Here is a 19,527-nt window from a genome sequence, read left to right on the forward strand (position 1 = left end):
AATAAATGACCTTTTTTAAGGTAAAATGGCACATTTTAGAGTGTCCTTTTATTGCAAGCAGTCCAAAGTACACTTGAGTCATAATCATACTGTTTAATCAGCATTTTGGCATGCTAAGAAGCCCTCACTTACAGATTATTACAAATTTGTGAAGTAAAGAAAAAAAGTCTTTTACTTCAACTCATAAAAAAATGGGAACAAAAACAAAAGTGTTGCATTCCTATTTTTGTTGTATATACAACCACAAAAATTACAAAAAAGCTGAATCTGGTGGTGACAGCTAAACATTATTAGCAGGTCACTCACATGGGAGGTGTGAGGCCGTGTCCCTGCTCACATACACACACCACTGTGCCATTTTCTCCAGATATAACACGAGCGATGTTGCAGGAGCACAGCTTGTGATTTCCGCCTCTGCAGATGATTCAGTTAAATGTGTGTTTATTCATAAATAATGTTATTTTTTCAGTCGGTCTTGTTTCTGTGTAGTTAGTGGACAGTTTATTTACTTACTTACTTACTTACTAGGATATTCCTATAAAAGGGTCGCTGTGGATCATATAAAAGGTGCTGCTGCCCAGTATCATCATAAAGTAGTCCCTCATGCATGCTCTGCAGCTGAGGTATAATCGATTTGATTTTCATACTGGCACAAGGTCCTAGAGAGGAGCAATACAGTGCAGTGTGCACAGCCCATGTGACGGTTCTGATTATTAGCTTAATAAAAGTAGGATTTGTTGTAGAGCTACCACACCACATTTCATTCGGCTGTACAGGTTCACTAATAAACTCTGATTATTATCATGTGAAAAAAGGCAAAAGTTTGAAGAAGGCATGAAGCAGAATTCTGTTAATTCAACTGTTAAAAAGATGAAAAAGATGGTCAAATAATCCATCATATGAAATTATCATTTCAATCACCAACACTGACGTAGCAAATGAATCAATACAGAATATGAGAGGAGTTATGTATATGAAACTGTCACAGATGATTACTTTGTGGTTCTACTGTTGTTCCACTGTTGTTCCAGTGATGAATATCTGAGGAAACTATTTCTACTTCTGCACACACACACACTTTGAAAAACCCAGATTCTAACGAAAACAGCCCAAGTTCAGCCAAACAGCGTCCACAGAAAGCGACAGTATAACATCATTGTGCCTACCTTCTGCAGCACAATTGTCAGGGTGGATTAATCCTCCCACACAATGCCGGCACCTTTCCTCCTTCTGCAGCCAAGTGGTGCCTATTGAGACACTTTCTCAGCGAGGCAGGTGTGTTTGTTCATTCCCCAAAGCCCTGTCACCACACAGAGGGAGGCACGTACCAAACAGACAAGCGGCGTGCAGCCATGCAAGTCGCATGAGCACTCTGAGCTAGTCCTAAAGATGAAAATGTACATGCTTGTTGTGTGCAGAGGTTTTTTCCTTTATTTCTTTGTGAATCAGCTCTAGGTAAAATTGCAGTGGTTATGGCATAATAGGCCTCATCTTCCAAGTGTTGTCGTCGTTGTGCTGTTGTTATGGTTCAGATTCAACAAATTCTCAAACCAGCAAAAGTGACTGTTGGAGAGTACAAGCAACAAGCACTGGGGAGGATTAATGCACAGGCTGACCAAGGCTGCAGGAGACTGACCTATGCGAGGACCCTGGACAGACCAGACTACTTTTAATTATTTAAATTTACTTATGGAAGAAACACGAACCCTATTAGCCCGTAAAAACGTTTAAAAAATTAAGCAGCTGTTTAGGGAGAAAAAAAATTAAAATTAAGAAGCTGATTGGATCCGTGTGGGTCACATTTACCCAATCAGCTGCTGACCGCATCCTGCAGCCTGGCTCATTTTGATCAATTTGTTTTTTAAATAGGAAGCTAAAAGCTGTTGCAGATGCACTGTAATGCCTTTTTCTGTAGCATTTGTGTTTATATTAAAGACTGCCTCAATGAGAGTTTGTACGTCACTGCGGGTGGGCTGTGTAATATCCCTAGTGCACTTTTACACAAGGACCTAAATTACTTTTTTCCTGGTAAATCAGTAAGCGGGACCACATTAGCACTTAGCAATTAGCACCACCTGTGCTAATTGACAAGGCATCCATCAAAAATAGACTTGCTGGTGGAATCACAAGCATTGTGTACAATGGCTGCGATCAGCTCCGGCTGATGTGTCACAGCTGTAACGCGCCTGGTGGAGTTTAGCCATTATAGCAAACACAACCTGCTCTGGAGCAGGGTTAGGTGTGCAGCATACGTTACCATGGCAATGAATGTATCCCAGTAAGAACTGAACAACCTGCGCAGGACAGAAAACCCAGGATTAATCTTGAAGTTACCTCACTAACCCCAAATCCTGCTGTTTGAACTCAGCAAACAAACACATAGCAAATCCAGCTGTATCAGTGATCATATTAGTGGACACATTATTAATACTGCCAACAATTTATCATCAGAGCAAAACTGTACTGTGGCAGAAATAAACAGGAAACAGGAAGTTAGAGCTAAACTGCTGAAAAGTAAAAGGGTTCATGAGTAAAATGGGACAGTCACCAGATGCAGAGAGGATGATCAACCTCCACAGCTGCTGATCTATATAAAATCATTACACCTAAAAAACATCATAAATTTTATTTTGTCTGTTCTCCCTCTTGTTTAATTTTTGTACTGTTCTTGTTTTTCTTGTCTTATGTTTTTTTTATGTCTTGTTACATTAGCATACATTTTATTTCATATTTTTACTGACGTTTATTTTTCATACATATATGATATGATATGATATTTCAACATATTTAATCTCCAAGTTCACTGAATGAAAGAAATGTTTTTTTCATCTATGGAGACTGTCAGGCTGTTTATGACTCGTGTGACAGGCCTGAACCAGGTTTAAATTTATACTTAAGAAAAAATACTGGAAAATATGTCTCCTCTTAAATCTCTTACTTTAAAAACAAATATGCTTGTAGGAGAGGGTCATGTGTGAGGCCCCATGAATTTATCTTGCCAGCAGGTATTATCTGTGAAGCCACAGCTTGATATTGCTTATATTGCAAACAGAACTCTGCTTCCAAAAAAACACAAAAAAACTAACAGCATTAGGTGATATATCTCTTCACTGCAGTGCAAACAGTGAATTCATTTTGTTCTGAAGGCACTCGGCGCCTACGTTTTTGATTGCCAGAGAGTAGTTCCACACCACATCATCTCTCTTGATCCTTCCCTAGTTCATTAGTGAAGCACTTGCATGTTACTTAATGCATCTGCAAGCTTTGTGGCACTTGTGTCAGGTGGAACTTATTCTTCAAGGTTTCTCCTTGAGCTCCTGTTGCTGCGATTATGCCTCATTTGTTTGTCGCTTTGGACAAAAGCAGAAATGACTACATGCAAATGCAATCAGGGAGACATCAACCTTGTACCTGTGGTTCTGCTGGGGAACTGATGATAAGAAAAAGATACCCTGACAGTGTTCATGTGAGATTTTATCTATAGACGTATGGATTCTTATATTCAAACACTGATGGCATTTGCCTTGAAAAGAAAATGGAAAATGAGGAATTAATTCTTGATATGTTGATGTCTGAGCCAGAAACCACCAGTTGAAGTGAAAGATGAATGGCCGCCTCTCTGAAAAGCTCCAGGCAACCTGTTTCCTCTTTCCAGCCCAGTGAGCGATGGAGGAGTGAAGCTGATTTACAGGTCAGCTTTAGCACTGTTTTAATTAGCCTTTCTCTGTGTCTCCCATCGTCCTCCAGATGGACCCGGTTCAGAAAGCCGTCCTCCATCACACCCTCGGCCTCCCCCCCACTGCAAAGAGGAAGCACGTCTCCTGCAGCGTTTGCCAGCTGAGGTTCAACTCACAGGTGAGCGAGTTTTCCTTTGAAGACGAGGGAAAGTTCAAAAGTCGCGAGTGCTCCTGCCAGGGATACACACCAGACAAACAGAGGAAATAACCTTCGAACAGTCACTCTGATAGGACTGGATATATTTTATTTCACAGCAACAGTAAAAAACAATAAGAAAGTAAGAAAGAATATCTGCTTGTTGGTCCACCGCTTTGGTTTGGTCTAAAATATCAAAAAAACTCTGCGTGGTATGTTGTACAAATTATTTGTGGCTCACAGAGGGTGAATCCTCCCAACTGTGGTGACCTTAACTCTATTGTGACTGTTTCGATTTTTAAAGGAGCAAGGTGTAAAATTTACTGGGATTTATCGGTGGAGTGTGGCAGAAATGGAATGTAATATTCAGGTATGTTTTCACTGGCGTCTGATCGCCTGAAAATAAGGACTTCTGTGTTTTTGTTACCTTAGAATGAGCAGTTTACATCTGCAGCTGTAGATATGGCCTTTTTGGGGTCCGAGTAGATTCTCCTACATGCTTGGAAGAGGGGAATGAGATGAAGTGTTTGCAGTTTACAAGCTCACCATTAGATGCCACTAAATCCTACGCAATGGTCCTTGAGGTGAAATACTTTGACTTACTGTTTGATGGATTGTTGAGAATTTTGCTGACAGATATTCAGGATCCCTAGAGATTAAATTCTAATGACTTTGACTTTTCACCCATTTACTATTCAGTGAAATATTGTGAGATTTACTGGATGGATTGACATTAAATTTTGTGAAAACATTCATGTTCCCCTCAGAATGAATCGTAATATCTTTGATGATTCTTTGACTTTTGAATCTTGCACCAAAATCAGGTTAAACACGTGACTTTTCTGTATCTTTGGTTTATGACCAGATACTTGCCAAACTAATGACATTACCATCAGCCTCAGCCTAATTAGCCTCACTAATTAGCAAATAACTAACAGAAATTGTGAACCATTATAATGCACTTTCTTAACATCGGCATGTTTGCATCGTGAGCATGTTGTTATGCCTCACAGAGCATCAAACTTGGTCGTAGTCTGATTTGTCAACCTGCGCAAGATACACAATGGTTGTATGTAAATATAAACAATTGCTGCCCAGCTGTCTCTGCAACCAATCTGTTATTTGGAGGAGGAAACTTCATATAAAATGAAGTCTTATATCAATAATAATGTGCAGCTTCTGCACCACAGAGCAGCCTTGAACAAACGGGATAAAACAGCATTTTGTTTTTTTTAAAGACAAAGCAGAAGTTTGTCTTTGCAGACAGACGGACCAAGTTACGCAATGCAGTGTCTGGTCCAGTCTGGGTCAGTCGGTGATGACAGTCAGCCGATAAAATCATTTATTACTTGTCTTTGACGAACACTTGACTCTGATTGGTCAATTACGGCAATCAAAGGTCTGTTATTTCTGTATAGCAGGCGGCTGCTAGAAGAACACACCGTTGCTATGGACACAGTTCTGATCATAGACTCTGGAGGAGCAAAACAAATGATTTTAAATTAATATATTGTATCAAACTCTTGATTTACTTTTAAAAAGTAGCCATGTATTATACTGTGAAAAAAATAGTTAAGACAGCTCAAAATTTCAAGGCAACAAACTGCAACTTATGTTTAGAAATAAACTTTTATTTTTTTTACATTAACTTGAATTTGAATTTGAATCTATTGCAGTGCATTGACCTGCCCGCTCTACATGACCCCTCACATAGTGTGCGGTATGTAAAGATTCAGCCTTCAGATCTAGTTGCTACCGGTTGTTGTGATGTTGTCATGAAAACGTCATGTCATAGAGACATGTTTACCAGCAGTGACAGCGTTGCTGCTTCTGTTTTCACCTTGTGAGTTTGTGTATACCCGCGTGTCATCATGGCAAAACGTCGTCCTGGCAGGTGTTTGTGTCTGTTAGCAACACAACTGTGCAAGATTCAGTCATAAAACCTTACAGGTGTGTAGCTGAGGTGAAAATGAAGGCCAGGTTCGAGGTACTAATGTAATGCAGTAATGACTACTAAGTACCAATGAGTCAGTATGTCAACATGTTGACGGCAGCGTGGCTCACCTCCAGTTCCCTCTGTAGGATTTACAGTCAGGGTTCAGGGTTCCCCACGTCTTTCCATCCAGGATCTCACCCAAACACTGTGCTATTTTTTCCTCTTTTTTTTGGCCTTGTCAGTGGACTTAATACAAACAGTGCAAGCTTCTGGTTGTTTGTTTTGATACAAGAACATGCGACAATTAGTGTCCTTGTGGGATCTGCGTGGTAGACGAATGCCAGAGCTCCAGTCATTACTGACTATTTATTCATTGTGTTTGCTTGTGCATTCACTCAGATGTAAGATTCATGCTCCTTCATGGCCATTGAAGACTGAAACAAATGTGCAAGGAGTCGATGGAAACGATCTTTCACTTAGCCTTCAGGTTGTTTTCGAAATTTCAGTCTGAACTGCCGTATGTTACGTACATTTTTAAAAGAAGTCAGATGAACTGTAGCATTGAAATTTGTAGGCAGCAGCAAACATGTTTACAAGGAATGAATAAAAAGGAAACATGATACTAAACCAGCAATTCCAACAATTTTATTTAAGAATAGTTAATAATATTAGGACTTTAACATATTGTATGTTATTATGGTAAAAATACATGAGTGATAAAAGAAGTGGAAGTAGAGTTTTTGAGGAATAGGAATAAAAACTAAATGAAAGTTGGTGCGGAGGTTTAAAGAGAAGAGAAAATATTTAGATCATGGTCAACAGGCTGTGGAGTATTTAATTTGATCTAATTTGTTCTGTAGCTGAGAGGGTACAGAAAACAGGCGAGTTACCGGGATGAACTCCAGTGAAGAGCAGAAACACGGCCTTCTTGAGCTGTTGGTGTTACATGTGAATCAGACAAAAGGTTGATAGAAATCACACATTGTTAGCTGCTATTTTGCCATTACTGCGAAGTTTTGATTCGTCAGATGTGAGGGGAAAAAAATCAGAACGTCTTTGGGTTTGTTTCACAGTTGAACAGGTGACGGAAAAGGAGCAGTCAGTCAGATCCATCATGGAGACATGATGTGATATCCTGGAGAAGTCTTATCCATTACACCATCTCTGAACAACTACTTATACAAGACTTACACAAGCAAAACTGGAAGGTGCATTTGCTTGTGTGATTTATCATCAGGGTTTGTTTTTTTGTTTTTTTTTGTTTTTTTTTTTGTAATTTACGGTTTGATTCGGAAAAGGACGGGTGCAGAGGTGGAAAAAGAATCTGAAGTTCAGTGAAGTCTGCGGGGTGTTTTTTTCTTTTGGTTATTTTTCTGATTTAACTCATAACCCTCTTCTAACAGAATAATTTCTCATTTTCTGTCTCTTACTTGCCCACTCTCTTCATTTAAGTGCTTTTCAGGAAGGTAGCTACATAACTGTAATATTGCAACTGTAATGTTTGATTTTATGTCCTCTGCTGCTCTGACTGCCTTTTGCCCTCTGTGTTTTAGTTTTTGTCTGTTTTTTGACTTGGTTTAGTTGACATGACAAGGAAATCAGTACGTATTTTCAGTGCAGTCATTGATGTGAAGATTGGAGGTAGCTCTATTCCACTACAGGAACTTCATGACCTGTAACAAGAAGTTTTGTAGAACTTGTGACACAGAGCTGGTGGTAACAGCACTGCAGCAGCAACACTGTCTGTGTGGCGACCACAGTTGTGGAGGAAACGGTAGTTCAGCATAGCTGTCATGCACAGGAATGTGCAGGCAGTGTGGTTTGGGCCTAACAATAGCTCTATGGGCCTTTTCCGCCGGTGCTCTTGGTCGCACTAAGCCAAACTGTATCGCGCCAAATTGCATTTCAATTATGACTTTCAGTGGGCCGAGCTGCGCTGCACTGCACCCAAGATGGACCTTCACTGGAGTGAGGCCACAGCAAGCGAGTGCTGTGATACTCAGCTCGTGTCTGCAGTAGAGCAGAGAGGCAGATGTTCCATAAAGTCTCTTTATGTTCAGCTTTCTGTACTTTTGTAGCTTCTAACAGAGTCTTTATATTTTGAAAAGTAGTTTCTCTCCTGTGTTGCTGTTTGTACTTTCAGCTGTCTGTATTATTTTACTGTTTCATATTCGCCCTTAGTTGTGTCAGAGTCATGTTAAGTTACTGCTGATGAAACCCATGAATGAAAACATTTCCTGTTTGCGCTCCTTCATATTAAAAGCATTTAAATAATGAAATAACACTGGGCTTTTCTTGTGAAGAATTTAAGGAAAAAGTGTGTTTATCCCAGAGATGTGGGGTAAAAGACACACCTTCAAGTGGGTAGCCCTGTCATAATGGAAACGCAAACCCCTGCCACGGTGGGCTGACGTGCCGAGTCAAACCGAGTCAAGCCAGACCAGGTCTGTGTCTGTAAAAGGGTCACTGGTGTAGAGGCCATGAGTTCCCCCAACCCTTCAGTGGTGGTCGTTTTTACTAATTTATCATTATATGTCCTTGAGTAGCTAGAAAAATGTTCTATATGGTTTTTTGGTTACTATAGCCTCGCTAATGCTGGATTGTTTAGGCCAATATTAATATTTAGTTTAAAAAACATTGGATAATAATTTGATAACTTTCTGATATAAACCCACTGCACATAGAAACATTTGAACAATTATTATCAGCTTGCAAATACATTGATACCAATATATCTGCAGTAAGTTCCCAGAGTCAAACATTTCTACAATTCCTGAGTGTCTGAAATGTTCCTGGTTTCAGTGGCTACATGAACTGTGGTCATAACGATGTGTCAAATGAACAATTACTCTATTTACAGAACAAAAACCATGTAATGTCAATGGGACACATCAGCGGTCAGCCCACAGAAACACATTCAGAGTGAAATAATGTGCCGTCAGCTTTACGACGGTAAAACAACAGAGGGGACTGAGTGAAGCACTCTGGGTGTTGTGTATTGAGTTGCTGAAGTGTTTCAGGTCTGAAAAGGTCCTGTTAATGTGAAAGCCTCTTCCTAGCTTGGTCTTCACAGCAGTAATTGGATGAAATATTTACTCAAGTACTGTCTTTAAGTACAGACTCGAGGCACTTGTACTTTACTTGGGTATTTCCATTTTATACAAAAATCCTCTTGGATTAGCTGGAATCACACAAAGCCAAACACAGGGCTGTTTTCTGAGCTCATGAGAAGTTGACTTTCGGTTTTCACAGGACAGTGATGCTATAAATGTTTAATGATCTCAAAGAATAGATTTTTCTTTTCATTGTAATCCACTGTATAATGTTTTCCAAGAGGCCAGGAACCATTTTAGGAACTCAACCAATTACTGAATTTGATCAGAGGAACCAGAGTTCAGCTCTTGGAAAGGAGCCAGGGGAGGAGGTTTCCAAAGCTATTCCATCATCTGACAAGGAGCACTGACGAGGCATATTAGAAGCTTAAGCAAACACCGGGTGCCACTAATATCAATAATTGAACTAGGGTAGACATTTCTTTAATGATCTTTGACATTTAAAAAAAAAAAGTTTTGCTGAGAAAAACTAAACCAGCATGTGCATGGATGGAACAGGGGTAAAAAGAGCCGCAGTAGTTACTGATGGAGGCAAGACGCCGTCATTGCATCGGCCGAAAAGTAGCGTGTCCACTCAGGTGTCATGTTTAGATCTGGGCTGATTGGAGCTGGAGCTGATAAATACCCATGACCACTGCTGAGTCACTTGACCCAGGAATGAATACTGATTACAGCCTTTCTCAAATAAGACAAAAGCCAGATGTTAATGGTTTTTTTGTCCAACTTAAAAAGGGGCTTTAGTTTCTGTTTCATCTCTTCGCTGTAATAAAGAAAACAGCTGACAAAACTCAATTTCAAAGCAACTAAATGTTTGAGAACAACTTTTTTTAACCCCCTCAGGTCAGTTTTCATTGTGCTTTGCTTTCACCAAGGTGATCCCTCATCCACTGAACACGCCCTCAGAATAGCAAAAGGTTTAAAAGTTCCCGCCTACTCTGCCCGCAGCCTCTTTATATTCAAGCAGTAGCAGTCAGAGGAAAAGACATTCTCATTTGGCTTCTGTCTTGACAGAACAATGACGGCCACCATGGTCATCAAATACCTGTTTTCTGCCTTCAACTTTTTGTTTTTTGTGGGTGGAGGAGTTGTTCTTGATATAGCCATAAGCATCAGGAACAGCAAAGCAGACCACCAGATGGCCGATGAACTCCTCACAGGTGTAAACCTGCTGATAATTATCAGTGGCGTTACCATGATTTTTGGCTTCCTGGGCTTCTTTGGAGCGATGCGAGATACCCGCTGCCTCCTGGTCCTGTTCTTCCTGGGCCTGCTCGCCATGTTCCTCATGTCGTTGGCCGTGGGAGCGTTGGGAGCCGTGTCGAGATCTGAAGCTGCCCGGGAGGCAGTGAAGGAACACGTGAAGTGGCTGCTTCCTCTGAGCGAACGGCCGAAAGAGGTCCAGGAGTCGTTTCAGAAGGTGGAGAGGGCGGCGTTCTGCTGCGGGTTCTTTGTTGGACATCTTGACTGGGGCAATTCAACAGTGGTGCCCGACTCCTGTAACTGCACAGACACGTCCAGAAACTGTACGGATCTGGACGGACGTGAGATTTACTCAACACCGTGTATGACGTCTATTATGACTTATATGAACAGACTATCAGACTCGCTCATGTGGACGGCGTTTGGATTTGGCACCTTGATGATTCTGGGCTTGGCCTTCTCTTTAGTCATGCTCTATCCATGTAGGAGGAGTAAGAACAGCATCATTTAAGAAGGAGATGGAAGGCCTGATATTCACAGCTGTTGACTGATGGACAGACCATGTTATTTGTATCTTGTCTGAGCTTTGTCTCACAGTAAATTTTAACAAAGTCTGGAAAAAGTCAAAGTAATTAATAGAAATGTGTGTAGCTTTCTTACCCCACAATATCATCCTATGCCCCACTTAGATTTATGTTATGACTCTTCGGAGGGGCCTGATGACAAAGGTTGGGAACAACTTGACTAAACTACTATGACCACCTATAACAGGAAAATGCTGCTTGCACAATGATTATGTTTACATGCACAGTGATTTTCCACAATTGTCAATATGGTAATATTTGACATTTTATATGGGTCAAACAAAGAGCATTTTCCATTGGGTTTTAGGCACATCTATGGACACGTATATACAGGGTGTCCATAATATGCACCACAGTTCTTTCTTTTGCAGTGCATGGTGTCTTGTCTGTTTACAGTCAGCTCCAAGTGGTTACTTTTCAATGTATCCCGGGTTTTCACTGATGTGGGGAAAACTTCATTTTCCTACTCTGCACTGTGGGCTTGGAATAATCTGCAGACGGATCTTAGATCGGAAACACTCGTATCCATTGATACATTTAAGGGCAGCATAAAGAATGTGGTGATGGAGATGTGCTTGTTTTTCTTGAGAGGCCCACTATGTTTTAACAGTTGTTCTTGTTGTTTCATTGTGGATTTTTTGTTTAATTTGTTGTATTTGTGACATTTCAGTAAATTGTGATTAGCTGATTCTTTGGCCAAGTCTCTCTTGTAAAAGAGATTCTGAATCTCAGACGGACTTCTTGGTTAAATAAAGGTAAAATAAATTAAAAATATGAATATTGTCTTTTTGGGACTGCAAAAACTGAAATATTTAATCCATGTAAACAGTCATTGATGAATCTGAATTAATAATCGAATCAGCTACTAGAATGAGAGGTGTGTTTGTGTGTCCCACCAGTACTCCCAGTACTCTTATTTGGGATTGTTCAGGCTGATACTGATATTAATATTTGAGAGTTTAACAAAATGATAAAAATACACATAACATTCAAACATTTCTATAAATACATTTTGTAGAGTTATGACAAAGGTATGTACCGAGCGTTAGAGGATGAGACAGGAGTGGATTTGCACTCCTGTTCCGTCCCACTCCCATAGAAATACTCCGGTCCAATCCCAATCCCCTGACAGAGTAAGAAAAACTTCCTGTCCCATCCCCATCCTGGAAGAATGATTCCCATGCCATCCTGTTCCCATCAATCCACAGTCCGCATGTGATATTACGCACATTTTTAACCATAAAAAATTGTCCCACTACTGCCTGCTCCCATTGACTTTTTTCCCGTCCCGTGATTGATGGTGTAATTGACTCCGATCCCCTGGGCATCCCACAGGAATCCTGAAAACATGTCAACTTCTACTGAAGTGGGACATTTTGCAGTAGATGCAGTAGTTTCAGTTAAATGATCACTCTCGCAAGACCTTTTGTGTCTGGGGTTCCCTTCTAGACACTGTGTCTGCTGTTGCCCGCCGACAGTGTCCATGTAAAGTTAGAGCCAGTGAGAGCATGGAGAGCTGGACTGACAACATTAGACGGTGGCCCTCAGTAACAGATGAAGGTACCTGTTTGGACAGAGATATTAAGGTTAGCTGTTGGGAAGAGAGAGAAGATGAAAAAAGAGTAGTACTGTGTAATATATAAAAAACACAGTTAATTCATATTTGTCATAGGTATTCAAGATTTTCGGTTTGTGTATTTTGCATTCTGTTAAATTTTGCCCTTAGTGTTGAAGCTGCACGGTTTCTTCCAAAACTTCACTGTCAAAAATAAGATACATAAAAGTAAAGCTAAAAGTAGGAAGGAATGGGGGCTTGTTTACTTCCAGTACTTTCCTGGAATTATCTATGAAACAGGACTCTTTGTAATGTTTTTCCCCACTTTATTAGTTTTCATAATTGGAAAAGGAAACATTATGTGCAAAAGAACAGAAAAAAAGTACTTTTTTCATTCAGCCTGTGCTAAAACTTTGAAAATAAATTGTCTCTGCACTTAACAGACATAACTGATAAATGGGCTAATTAGCTTCTCTCTCATTTGAAGAAATTATTTATTTACACTTTTACATATTTAGAAATGATCAAAGGGAAGGAATGAAGTCATTAAAGGGTCACCAGTAGAATAAGAATGTTAGAATATGATGCACGACTATGGATTAAACTACACAACAGTATATAAAGTAGCTAAAATCAGCACAAACTTGCACATGTAAAGCAGTAAAATGCAATGTACTCATGAACACAGACGTAATATTGACAGGGACCATTTTCTTACATAATGACTACTTTTACTTTTGAGACATTGAGTAAATTCTGCTGATAATACCGAACTAAAATAAGCAGATTTTGAATGCAAGACATTTACTTTTCATACTGTAGTATTAGGACTTTTACTTAAAGCTACAAGGAACTTTCATACTGTGTTGATTTTGGAGGCCCCTGTGGACAAAAGCAAAAAGTGAAACCAGAGTATATAACATCATAAATAAAATTAGCAAAAGTAAAATCTTCTCCTTTTGCCTGGGAGAATGTAAACTTAAACATTTTAATCTGATCTCAAGGAGAATCCAACCTAATGTCATTAAGAATTACTATATAAAAATGGCAAATCTTCTAGCTGATGGTCTCGTTTGCTTATATGTCATATAGGGGCATCAGTATTAAATTGAGAACTAGTTAAAAACTCCTTGTAATAAACAATCTGAATACTTCTCCCATCCCTGGTTCAGGTTTTGCACTTGTGTAGCATTCTTTCCTTTTTTCCAAACCTAAGCTAATAATACCCTGATTATGACTGGATCTCTTGTCTCTGTATTTGGTTTTAATCGAATGCATCTTATGAGCAAAACAGATTACAGGAAGTAGATTGTATTACTAACACCACAAGGTATTTTTTTACATTCATTAGCTCATATGTGCAGCCTACAATACTATCTAATGAAATGCATTGCATTAATAGCTCGCTAAATCTACCCGATGGACTAGCAGATGGGTTTCGATTTCCCTCACACCTAATTTCCATACCATTTTGAAAGCAATCAAAACATTTTAAAAGAAAATCACTGCTACGGCTGCATGTTGATAAATCAGTAGCATCCCTAAATAGCAATGTCATCACTCTTTCATTAAAGGAGTAATCAATCCGTTTTTAGCACTGAATGTGTGGGTGATTACTCAGGATGAGGTTATTATGTTTCACATGGGGGAAATCTATCTGGGCATTTATTTACTGCCCATCAGTTGTTAATTTGAACGCTTCATTAGAGAGATACACCCTGTGTTTACCTGTCAATCAACAGGTACCGTGCTGAGACGTGAGCGCCGAAATACCCAGTGGCTGTTTTTCTTTTTTTTTAATTTAAGCCGCTTCTATAAGAGTGTCTTAATTTGCTCCGCTGACAGCCGATCATAATGTGAACCTGCAGCTTGGACTGAGAGACGATGCAGAGCAGGAAGCTGGACCTCCCCGCGGTCTTCTGCTCAAACCCGATCCAAGCAGCTCTGCAGGAGAGCAGAGTCGGTTTGTAAACCGCTAAATGGCCTGAGATCACAAAGAGAAAAGAGCTTCTTTGTTTTAAAAAAGATTTTAAGATGTTTTTGCTTTACTAGATGCATTCATGTTTATGAGTCAGGATCATAAACTGGAAACGAGTCTGTAATTTGTTGACGGTGAGCGAGTCACCAGAGAGCCTCTTATACTCCTTTAACAGGGCACGCTTTACTGCCGGTTTACATTCAGTGCCTTTACAACACTTCCTTTATCTCACTGTGACTCATCCTTTTGTAAATTTAATTCATTTACTTTGCAGACCTCCGGTTTTCACAAGATGATTTCTGTAAATAGATATGAAGAAACATACACATCACTTCTCATTTTCCTCTAATTTACACTGCATTATTTTTTTTCCCCCCAAGAAGCCAGGAACCATTTTAGGAACTTGATTAATTACAAAACTTGATTTCAGAGTTGGGAAGGTGTTAAAGAAGGGGAGGAGGTTTCCAAAACTGTTCTGAGGAAACATAGAGGTGCAGATTTCTGGAGAACAATAGTTGATAGTTGTGTCTCATTCCCAGGTCGTCAGATGCTTTGGGTGGGTTGATTGTTGAGTCTCATTGTTTTGTTGAGTGGTTCAGTCTGAGCCGTCAACACAAAGCGTGAATATTTAATGACCTGGGAATGAGACTAAATAATGAACCGCCTTCTCCAGGATCACCAACCCCACCTTTAAGCAAGCACTGCCTGCCACTACTATCAATATTTGGACTAGGGAACGTAATTTCTTATAATGTTCATTTGAAAAAAGCGAGATAAAGAGAAATGAAGTGGGTGAATGGGATATTTGAGTAAACGAGAGGAACAAAATTTAATTTAAACCTTTACTCCAATGAGATTAAAAATCTCTGGAGTGTCCTGGCTAAGAAATCAATAGAAAGATAATTTAATTGAATAACAGCCATAAATCTACAGAAAGGGATATAAATACTGATTGAAATCTTTAACATTAATAAAACAAAGCAGATAGCACTGCTGATCACATTTCCTTTTCTTCACAGTTATGTAATAAGTTGTAAAACACGTTTGAATATGATGGTAAAGATGTTTTTTTTGTGCTCTGTATCTCTGATATTTGTTGACAGTGTTTACGCAGCATTAACTCTCACAAATCCCAGATAGGTTTATTTGGTTACTGGAGTTTTACAGCAGTTTTTTAATAAGATGTGGTCAACAACATTTATGGAAGTATATTCAAGCATAGCCCATATCCCATTTAAAACTGAAATTTTTCCAAATAACTTGTGCAGTAACAGTGATTTCTGTATTTTTCACCCTTATCAAGTGCAATAAACTCAGGAAAAGAGTATTTGAAGAAAAACAACAGGTTGATTTTGCAACTATTATATATTAGAGGGACCACAAACAAGTAGGAAGTAAGACCAAAGTCAAAACACAAGAGGAGTGCACAGCTGCAGTCGTGCTAGGCATGAACTGAAATAGGGGGAGGGAGTACTGGTGGTGAGACAACTGACTGAACAAGATTGTTTCACAGCAGTAATGTTCAAAGCACAAATGAACACACCCACACAAACCCCACACAGCTGTACATCCTTGTCTCTAATGTCTGCAACCTCTGATTCTGCCTGAAAACAGCCTAATGTCCACAGCTCTTCATATCATGAAAATGCAAACAGGAATATGCAAAAGCAACTTTTAGTTTTGGAGTTTCCTCTTGTGGCTCTTTAGTACAAGGATTACTGGGTCAAAAAGAGGCAGATCAGTGATTTTGGTGTACACTCTCAAGTTGTTGCTTATTTCAGATGCTGCTTCATAGAGTTAGAACAAAACTAGGCAAAAAAAAAAAAAACTGTGGTAAATATGCTGCCCCTTCATCCTGGAATAATTTACAGATGGGTCTGAAATTGTAAGACAGACGGTTGAGAGTCATCTGGATGTGTTGCCATTTGATAGCTTGAATGCCTGGGAGAAGTTTTCTTACCCCCCTCATGTCTACCTTCAACAAGGTGATCACTCATCCACTGAACACACCCCCAAAATAGTAAACATATTTTAAGTTCCCATCTACTCTGCCAGCAGCCTTCTTGTATTTAAGCAGTAGCAGCCAGTTGCAAAGGCATTTTCATCTGGCTTCTGTCTCGTCAGTAGGGTTGAACGATGACGGTCAGTAAGGCCATCAGACACCTTCTTTTCACCTTCAACTTTTTGTTTTTTGTTGGTGGATTCATCATCCTCGGTTTATCCGTGTATGTCAGGAACAACAAAGCAGACTACCACATCACAGATGACCTCCTCCCAGCTCTTAACCTGATGATATTTATCGGTGCCATGACCATGATTTTTGGCTTCCTGGGTTTCTACGGAGCGATCCGGAAGAACCGCTGCCTACTGACGCTCTTTTTCGTGGGCCTACTCGCCATGTTCCTCATGTTGCTGGCCGTGGGAGCGTTGGGAGCCGTATCAAGAACCGCGGCTGCCCAGGAAGTGGTGAGGGAACACTTGAAGCGGCTGGTTCCGCTGAGCGAACAGCCGAAGGAGGTTCAGGAGTCGTTTCAGAAGGTGGAGATAAGCGGGTTCTGCTGCGGGTTCTTCGCTGGACATCTTGATTGGGGTAATTCAACAGTGGTGCCCGACTCCTGTAACTGCACAGACACCTCCAGAAACTGCGTGGATCTGGACGGACGTCAGATTTACTCGACACCGTGCATGACGTACATTATGACCTGGTTGGACAGAGTATCAGACTCACTCGTGGGGGCGGCGTTTGGATTTGGCATCTTGATGGTTTTGGGGATGGCTTTCTCATTAATCCTGATCTGTCAGATTAGGAATAAGAAAAGCATGATTTAAATTTCACAGGTCGTGACTGAAGGAAAGATCATCTTGTCAGAACTTTACCTCATTTTAAATTTTGAAATGTTTCTACTCTCTTTTGTTTTATAACTATAAACTTTGTATTACTTATTTCTGATGATGAAAAAAACTCCATCTGGTGTATTTCTGTCAAATAAGAGATTTGTATGTACTTAATGCAGATATTTTCATTTAATACAACTTGTCACTGCTAATCCACTACAAATCAGAGGCGAGTACTTTTTACTCCACTATATTTATCCAACAGCTGTGAACTCTATTAATATCACAGATAAAGAATGAATAAAGAAAAAATCATGGTGCTCTTATGCACAGTGAAATACAGTTTCACAATGATTTCAGCTGGTGACTCCTTCACAGAAAACAATGTCTAGTGTGTCTGTCTGTTTTGGATGAAAATTGTATAGGTGAAATGGTTAATTGTGAAAATAATCTGCAGATTAATTGATTATGAATTGTTAGCTGCAGCCCTCATCAACCAGGCGCTGGCTGCAGCTTGGTTCCAGAGAAAAATATGTTTTTAAAAATGTGTTTACTTCCGTTTGGTTTAGACATCGGTCGCGCCACATTTGACTCACACAATGAATCAGACCGAGGCGTGGCGTCTCCCATGATACCTGATCTTGCTCCCCCACAGACAGACACTGAGGCTCCCACACCGGGTGTTATGGGTTAAAACAAGGACCTGCAGTTCTTTGTTGTGAGTCTGGATCGTTTACTGGGGTCTTAAATTGTCCACAGGAATGGGGGTGGTGGCTGAGTTTTTGCATGTGTGTAGCAGTGATGTTGCAGCTCCTTATCAATACAAGCTGAAACCCTCCAAAGCTTTACATCCTCTGTTGCACTTGAAGACACTGCCCTCCTATTACTTGCAGCCTTACTGGCTACAACACTTGGTATAGACTCTGTGAATCTGGGTCATAAAGATTTATGAGTGGCTAAAACTAGTGCATAAACTCAGTACTGCAAATAAAAGTGGGAGAAGTCTCCAACTGTATAAATAAAAAAACATGGATAAAAGCCAAAGATTAAAAAAACAGAGTAAACTCTTCCACAAATAAAAATGATTTCAGCTGGTTTACCCTCCATTACATCAATGTTTGGCTTTAGAGATAATTTTATTTGAGTATTAAATTAATAATTCAGTTGTTGAAGGCCTTATGAGAGCTGGGTTCAATAAATCTGAGCAACTGAAAACATAAACATGCTGTAACGCTAAATCTTCCCCCGTGTTGAGCTTTTGGTCTGTTGAATAACCCCGACCACCAGAAACAGCCTGTGTTTATGGAATAAATTGGTCAGAGTTAATTGAATTATGAAGTCAGAACAATATGTTCCTGAACCCCCCCCCCCCCCCCCCCCCCACACACACACGGCTTGATATGTAAAATTCCCCCTCTTTTTTCAGGAAAACAAGGGCCAGTTTGATGTTGTAACTCAATTTTCAAACACATGATTTTTCTGGGATCCCCCCCCACACACACACATTTTGGGACAAAGCTCTCATTCATCTGAACTGAACATTTCCAGTTTTCCTTGTTTTCTGTCACGCTGCTTCCTCTCCTGCCTTCTCAGATCCTTTTTTAATTGAATGTGTGTTTCAATTAAGATTATCCACATTCTTGTTATTTTGAACATGAGGAAGGAAATGAAAATATCATTTCAATACAAAAGGGAGGATCTCTAAAAAAAAAACCCAAACACGTGCAGATTATCATGGCATGTAACAAGGCAGGTCATTATTGCAAAATAAACCCCAACAAGAGGATGCAAGAACCTGCTCATTACATTATCATTATCAGAACTGCATCCATAGCAACTGTGTGTTCCTTATAGCAACGGTCTGTTATACATAAATAACAGACCTTTGAATGCTGTAATTGACCAATCAGAATCAAGGAATTAACAAAGCCATGTAATAATAGGTGTCAGTGGAGTTTTTCTCCAGTGTAAAGGGAGTTATAAACCAAACTTTTGTAATGATTTGATAAAATATCAAGGCACTGTCATGTAACAGCAAACACTAGAATTTAAAAAAAAAAAACTTAGATAATACTTTAATTATCTTTTAGTTTGAACTTGCTCCTCTGCCCCTCTTCTGGCTCCATGTGTTAAAGCTGAATTTAGGAGGATAAATATCTTTCATACCAAAGGCAAAAATCCTCACTGGAAACATATATTTACAGTCTTATTAGGCATAAAAAAAAACAATAATGGCGCACTGACAGTATATATTGAGGTGATTCAATTTTCTTGTATAATAAATGTTAATTAGATTATTTGTTCATGATAGTGTTATCTTAAAGCAGCATTCATTGCTTTTCTGTTATTTCCCCACTTATCTGTTTGCTAACACTGACATATTATCACCTTATAGAGCTGTTAAAGTGTTGGCAAACAGTAGCTTATTTACACATGTAACAGACACAGAGCAA

The 19,527-nt window shown here is 39.6% G+C and overlaps 2 protein-coding genes and 1 pseudogene across 2 annotated transcripts in view; all 3 read left to right on the plus strand.

Annotated features, from left to right (window-relative positions):
• znf385d (zinc finger protein 385D) overlaps positions 1–19,527 on the plus strand; it is a 118,964-nt gene that overhangs the window by 51,609 nt on the left and 47,828 nt on the right. Inside the window, exon 3 of the mRNA XM_084727620.1 lies at positions 3,748–3,855. Coding sequence (XP_084583746.1) covers positions 3,748–3,855 — 108 coding nt within the window. The remainder of the gene's footprint in view (positions 1–3,747; positions 3,856–19,527) is intronic.
• LOC146322210 (tetraspanin-8-like) lies at positions 9,920–11,001 on the plus strand. The gene has a single exon (XM_084727621.1). It carries the CDS (start codon positions 9,938–9,940, stop codon positions 10,631–10,633), a length of 696 nt encoding a protein of 231 aa, XP_084583747.1. The 5' UTR covers positions 9,920–9,937; the 3' UTR covers positions 10,634–11,001.
• LOC146322211 (tetraspanin-8 pseudogene) lies at positions 16,308–17,240 on the plus strand (annotated as a pseudogene).

Source organism: Lutjanus erythropterus, chromosome 9 (assembly GCF_056507025.1).
Source record: "Lutjanus erythropterus isolate fLutEry1 chromosome 9, fLutEry1.hap2, whole genome shotgun sequence".
NCBI lineage: Eukaryota > Metazoa > Chordata > Actinopteri > Lutjaniformes > Lutjanidae > Lutjanus > Lutjanus erythropterus.

What these genes read in the sequence shown, in the direction of transcription:
- LOC146322210 (XM_084727621.1), top strand. Translation starts at nt 9,938, where the DNA reads ATGACGGCCACCATGGTCATCAAATACCTGTTTTCTGCCTTCAACTTT.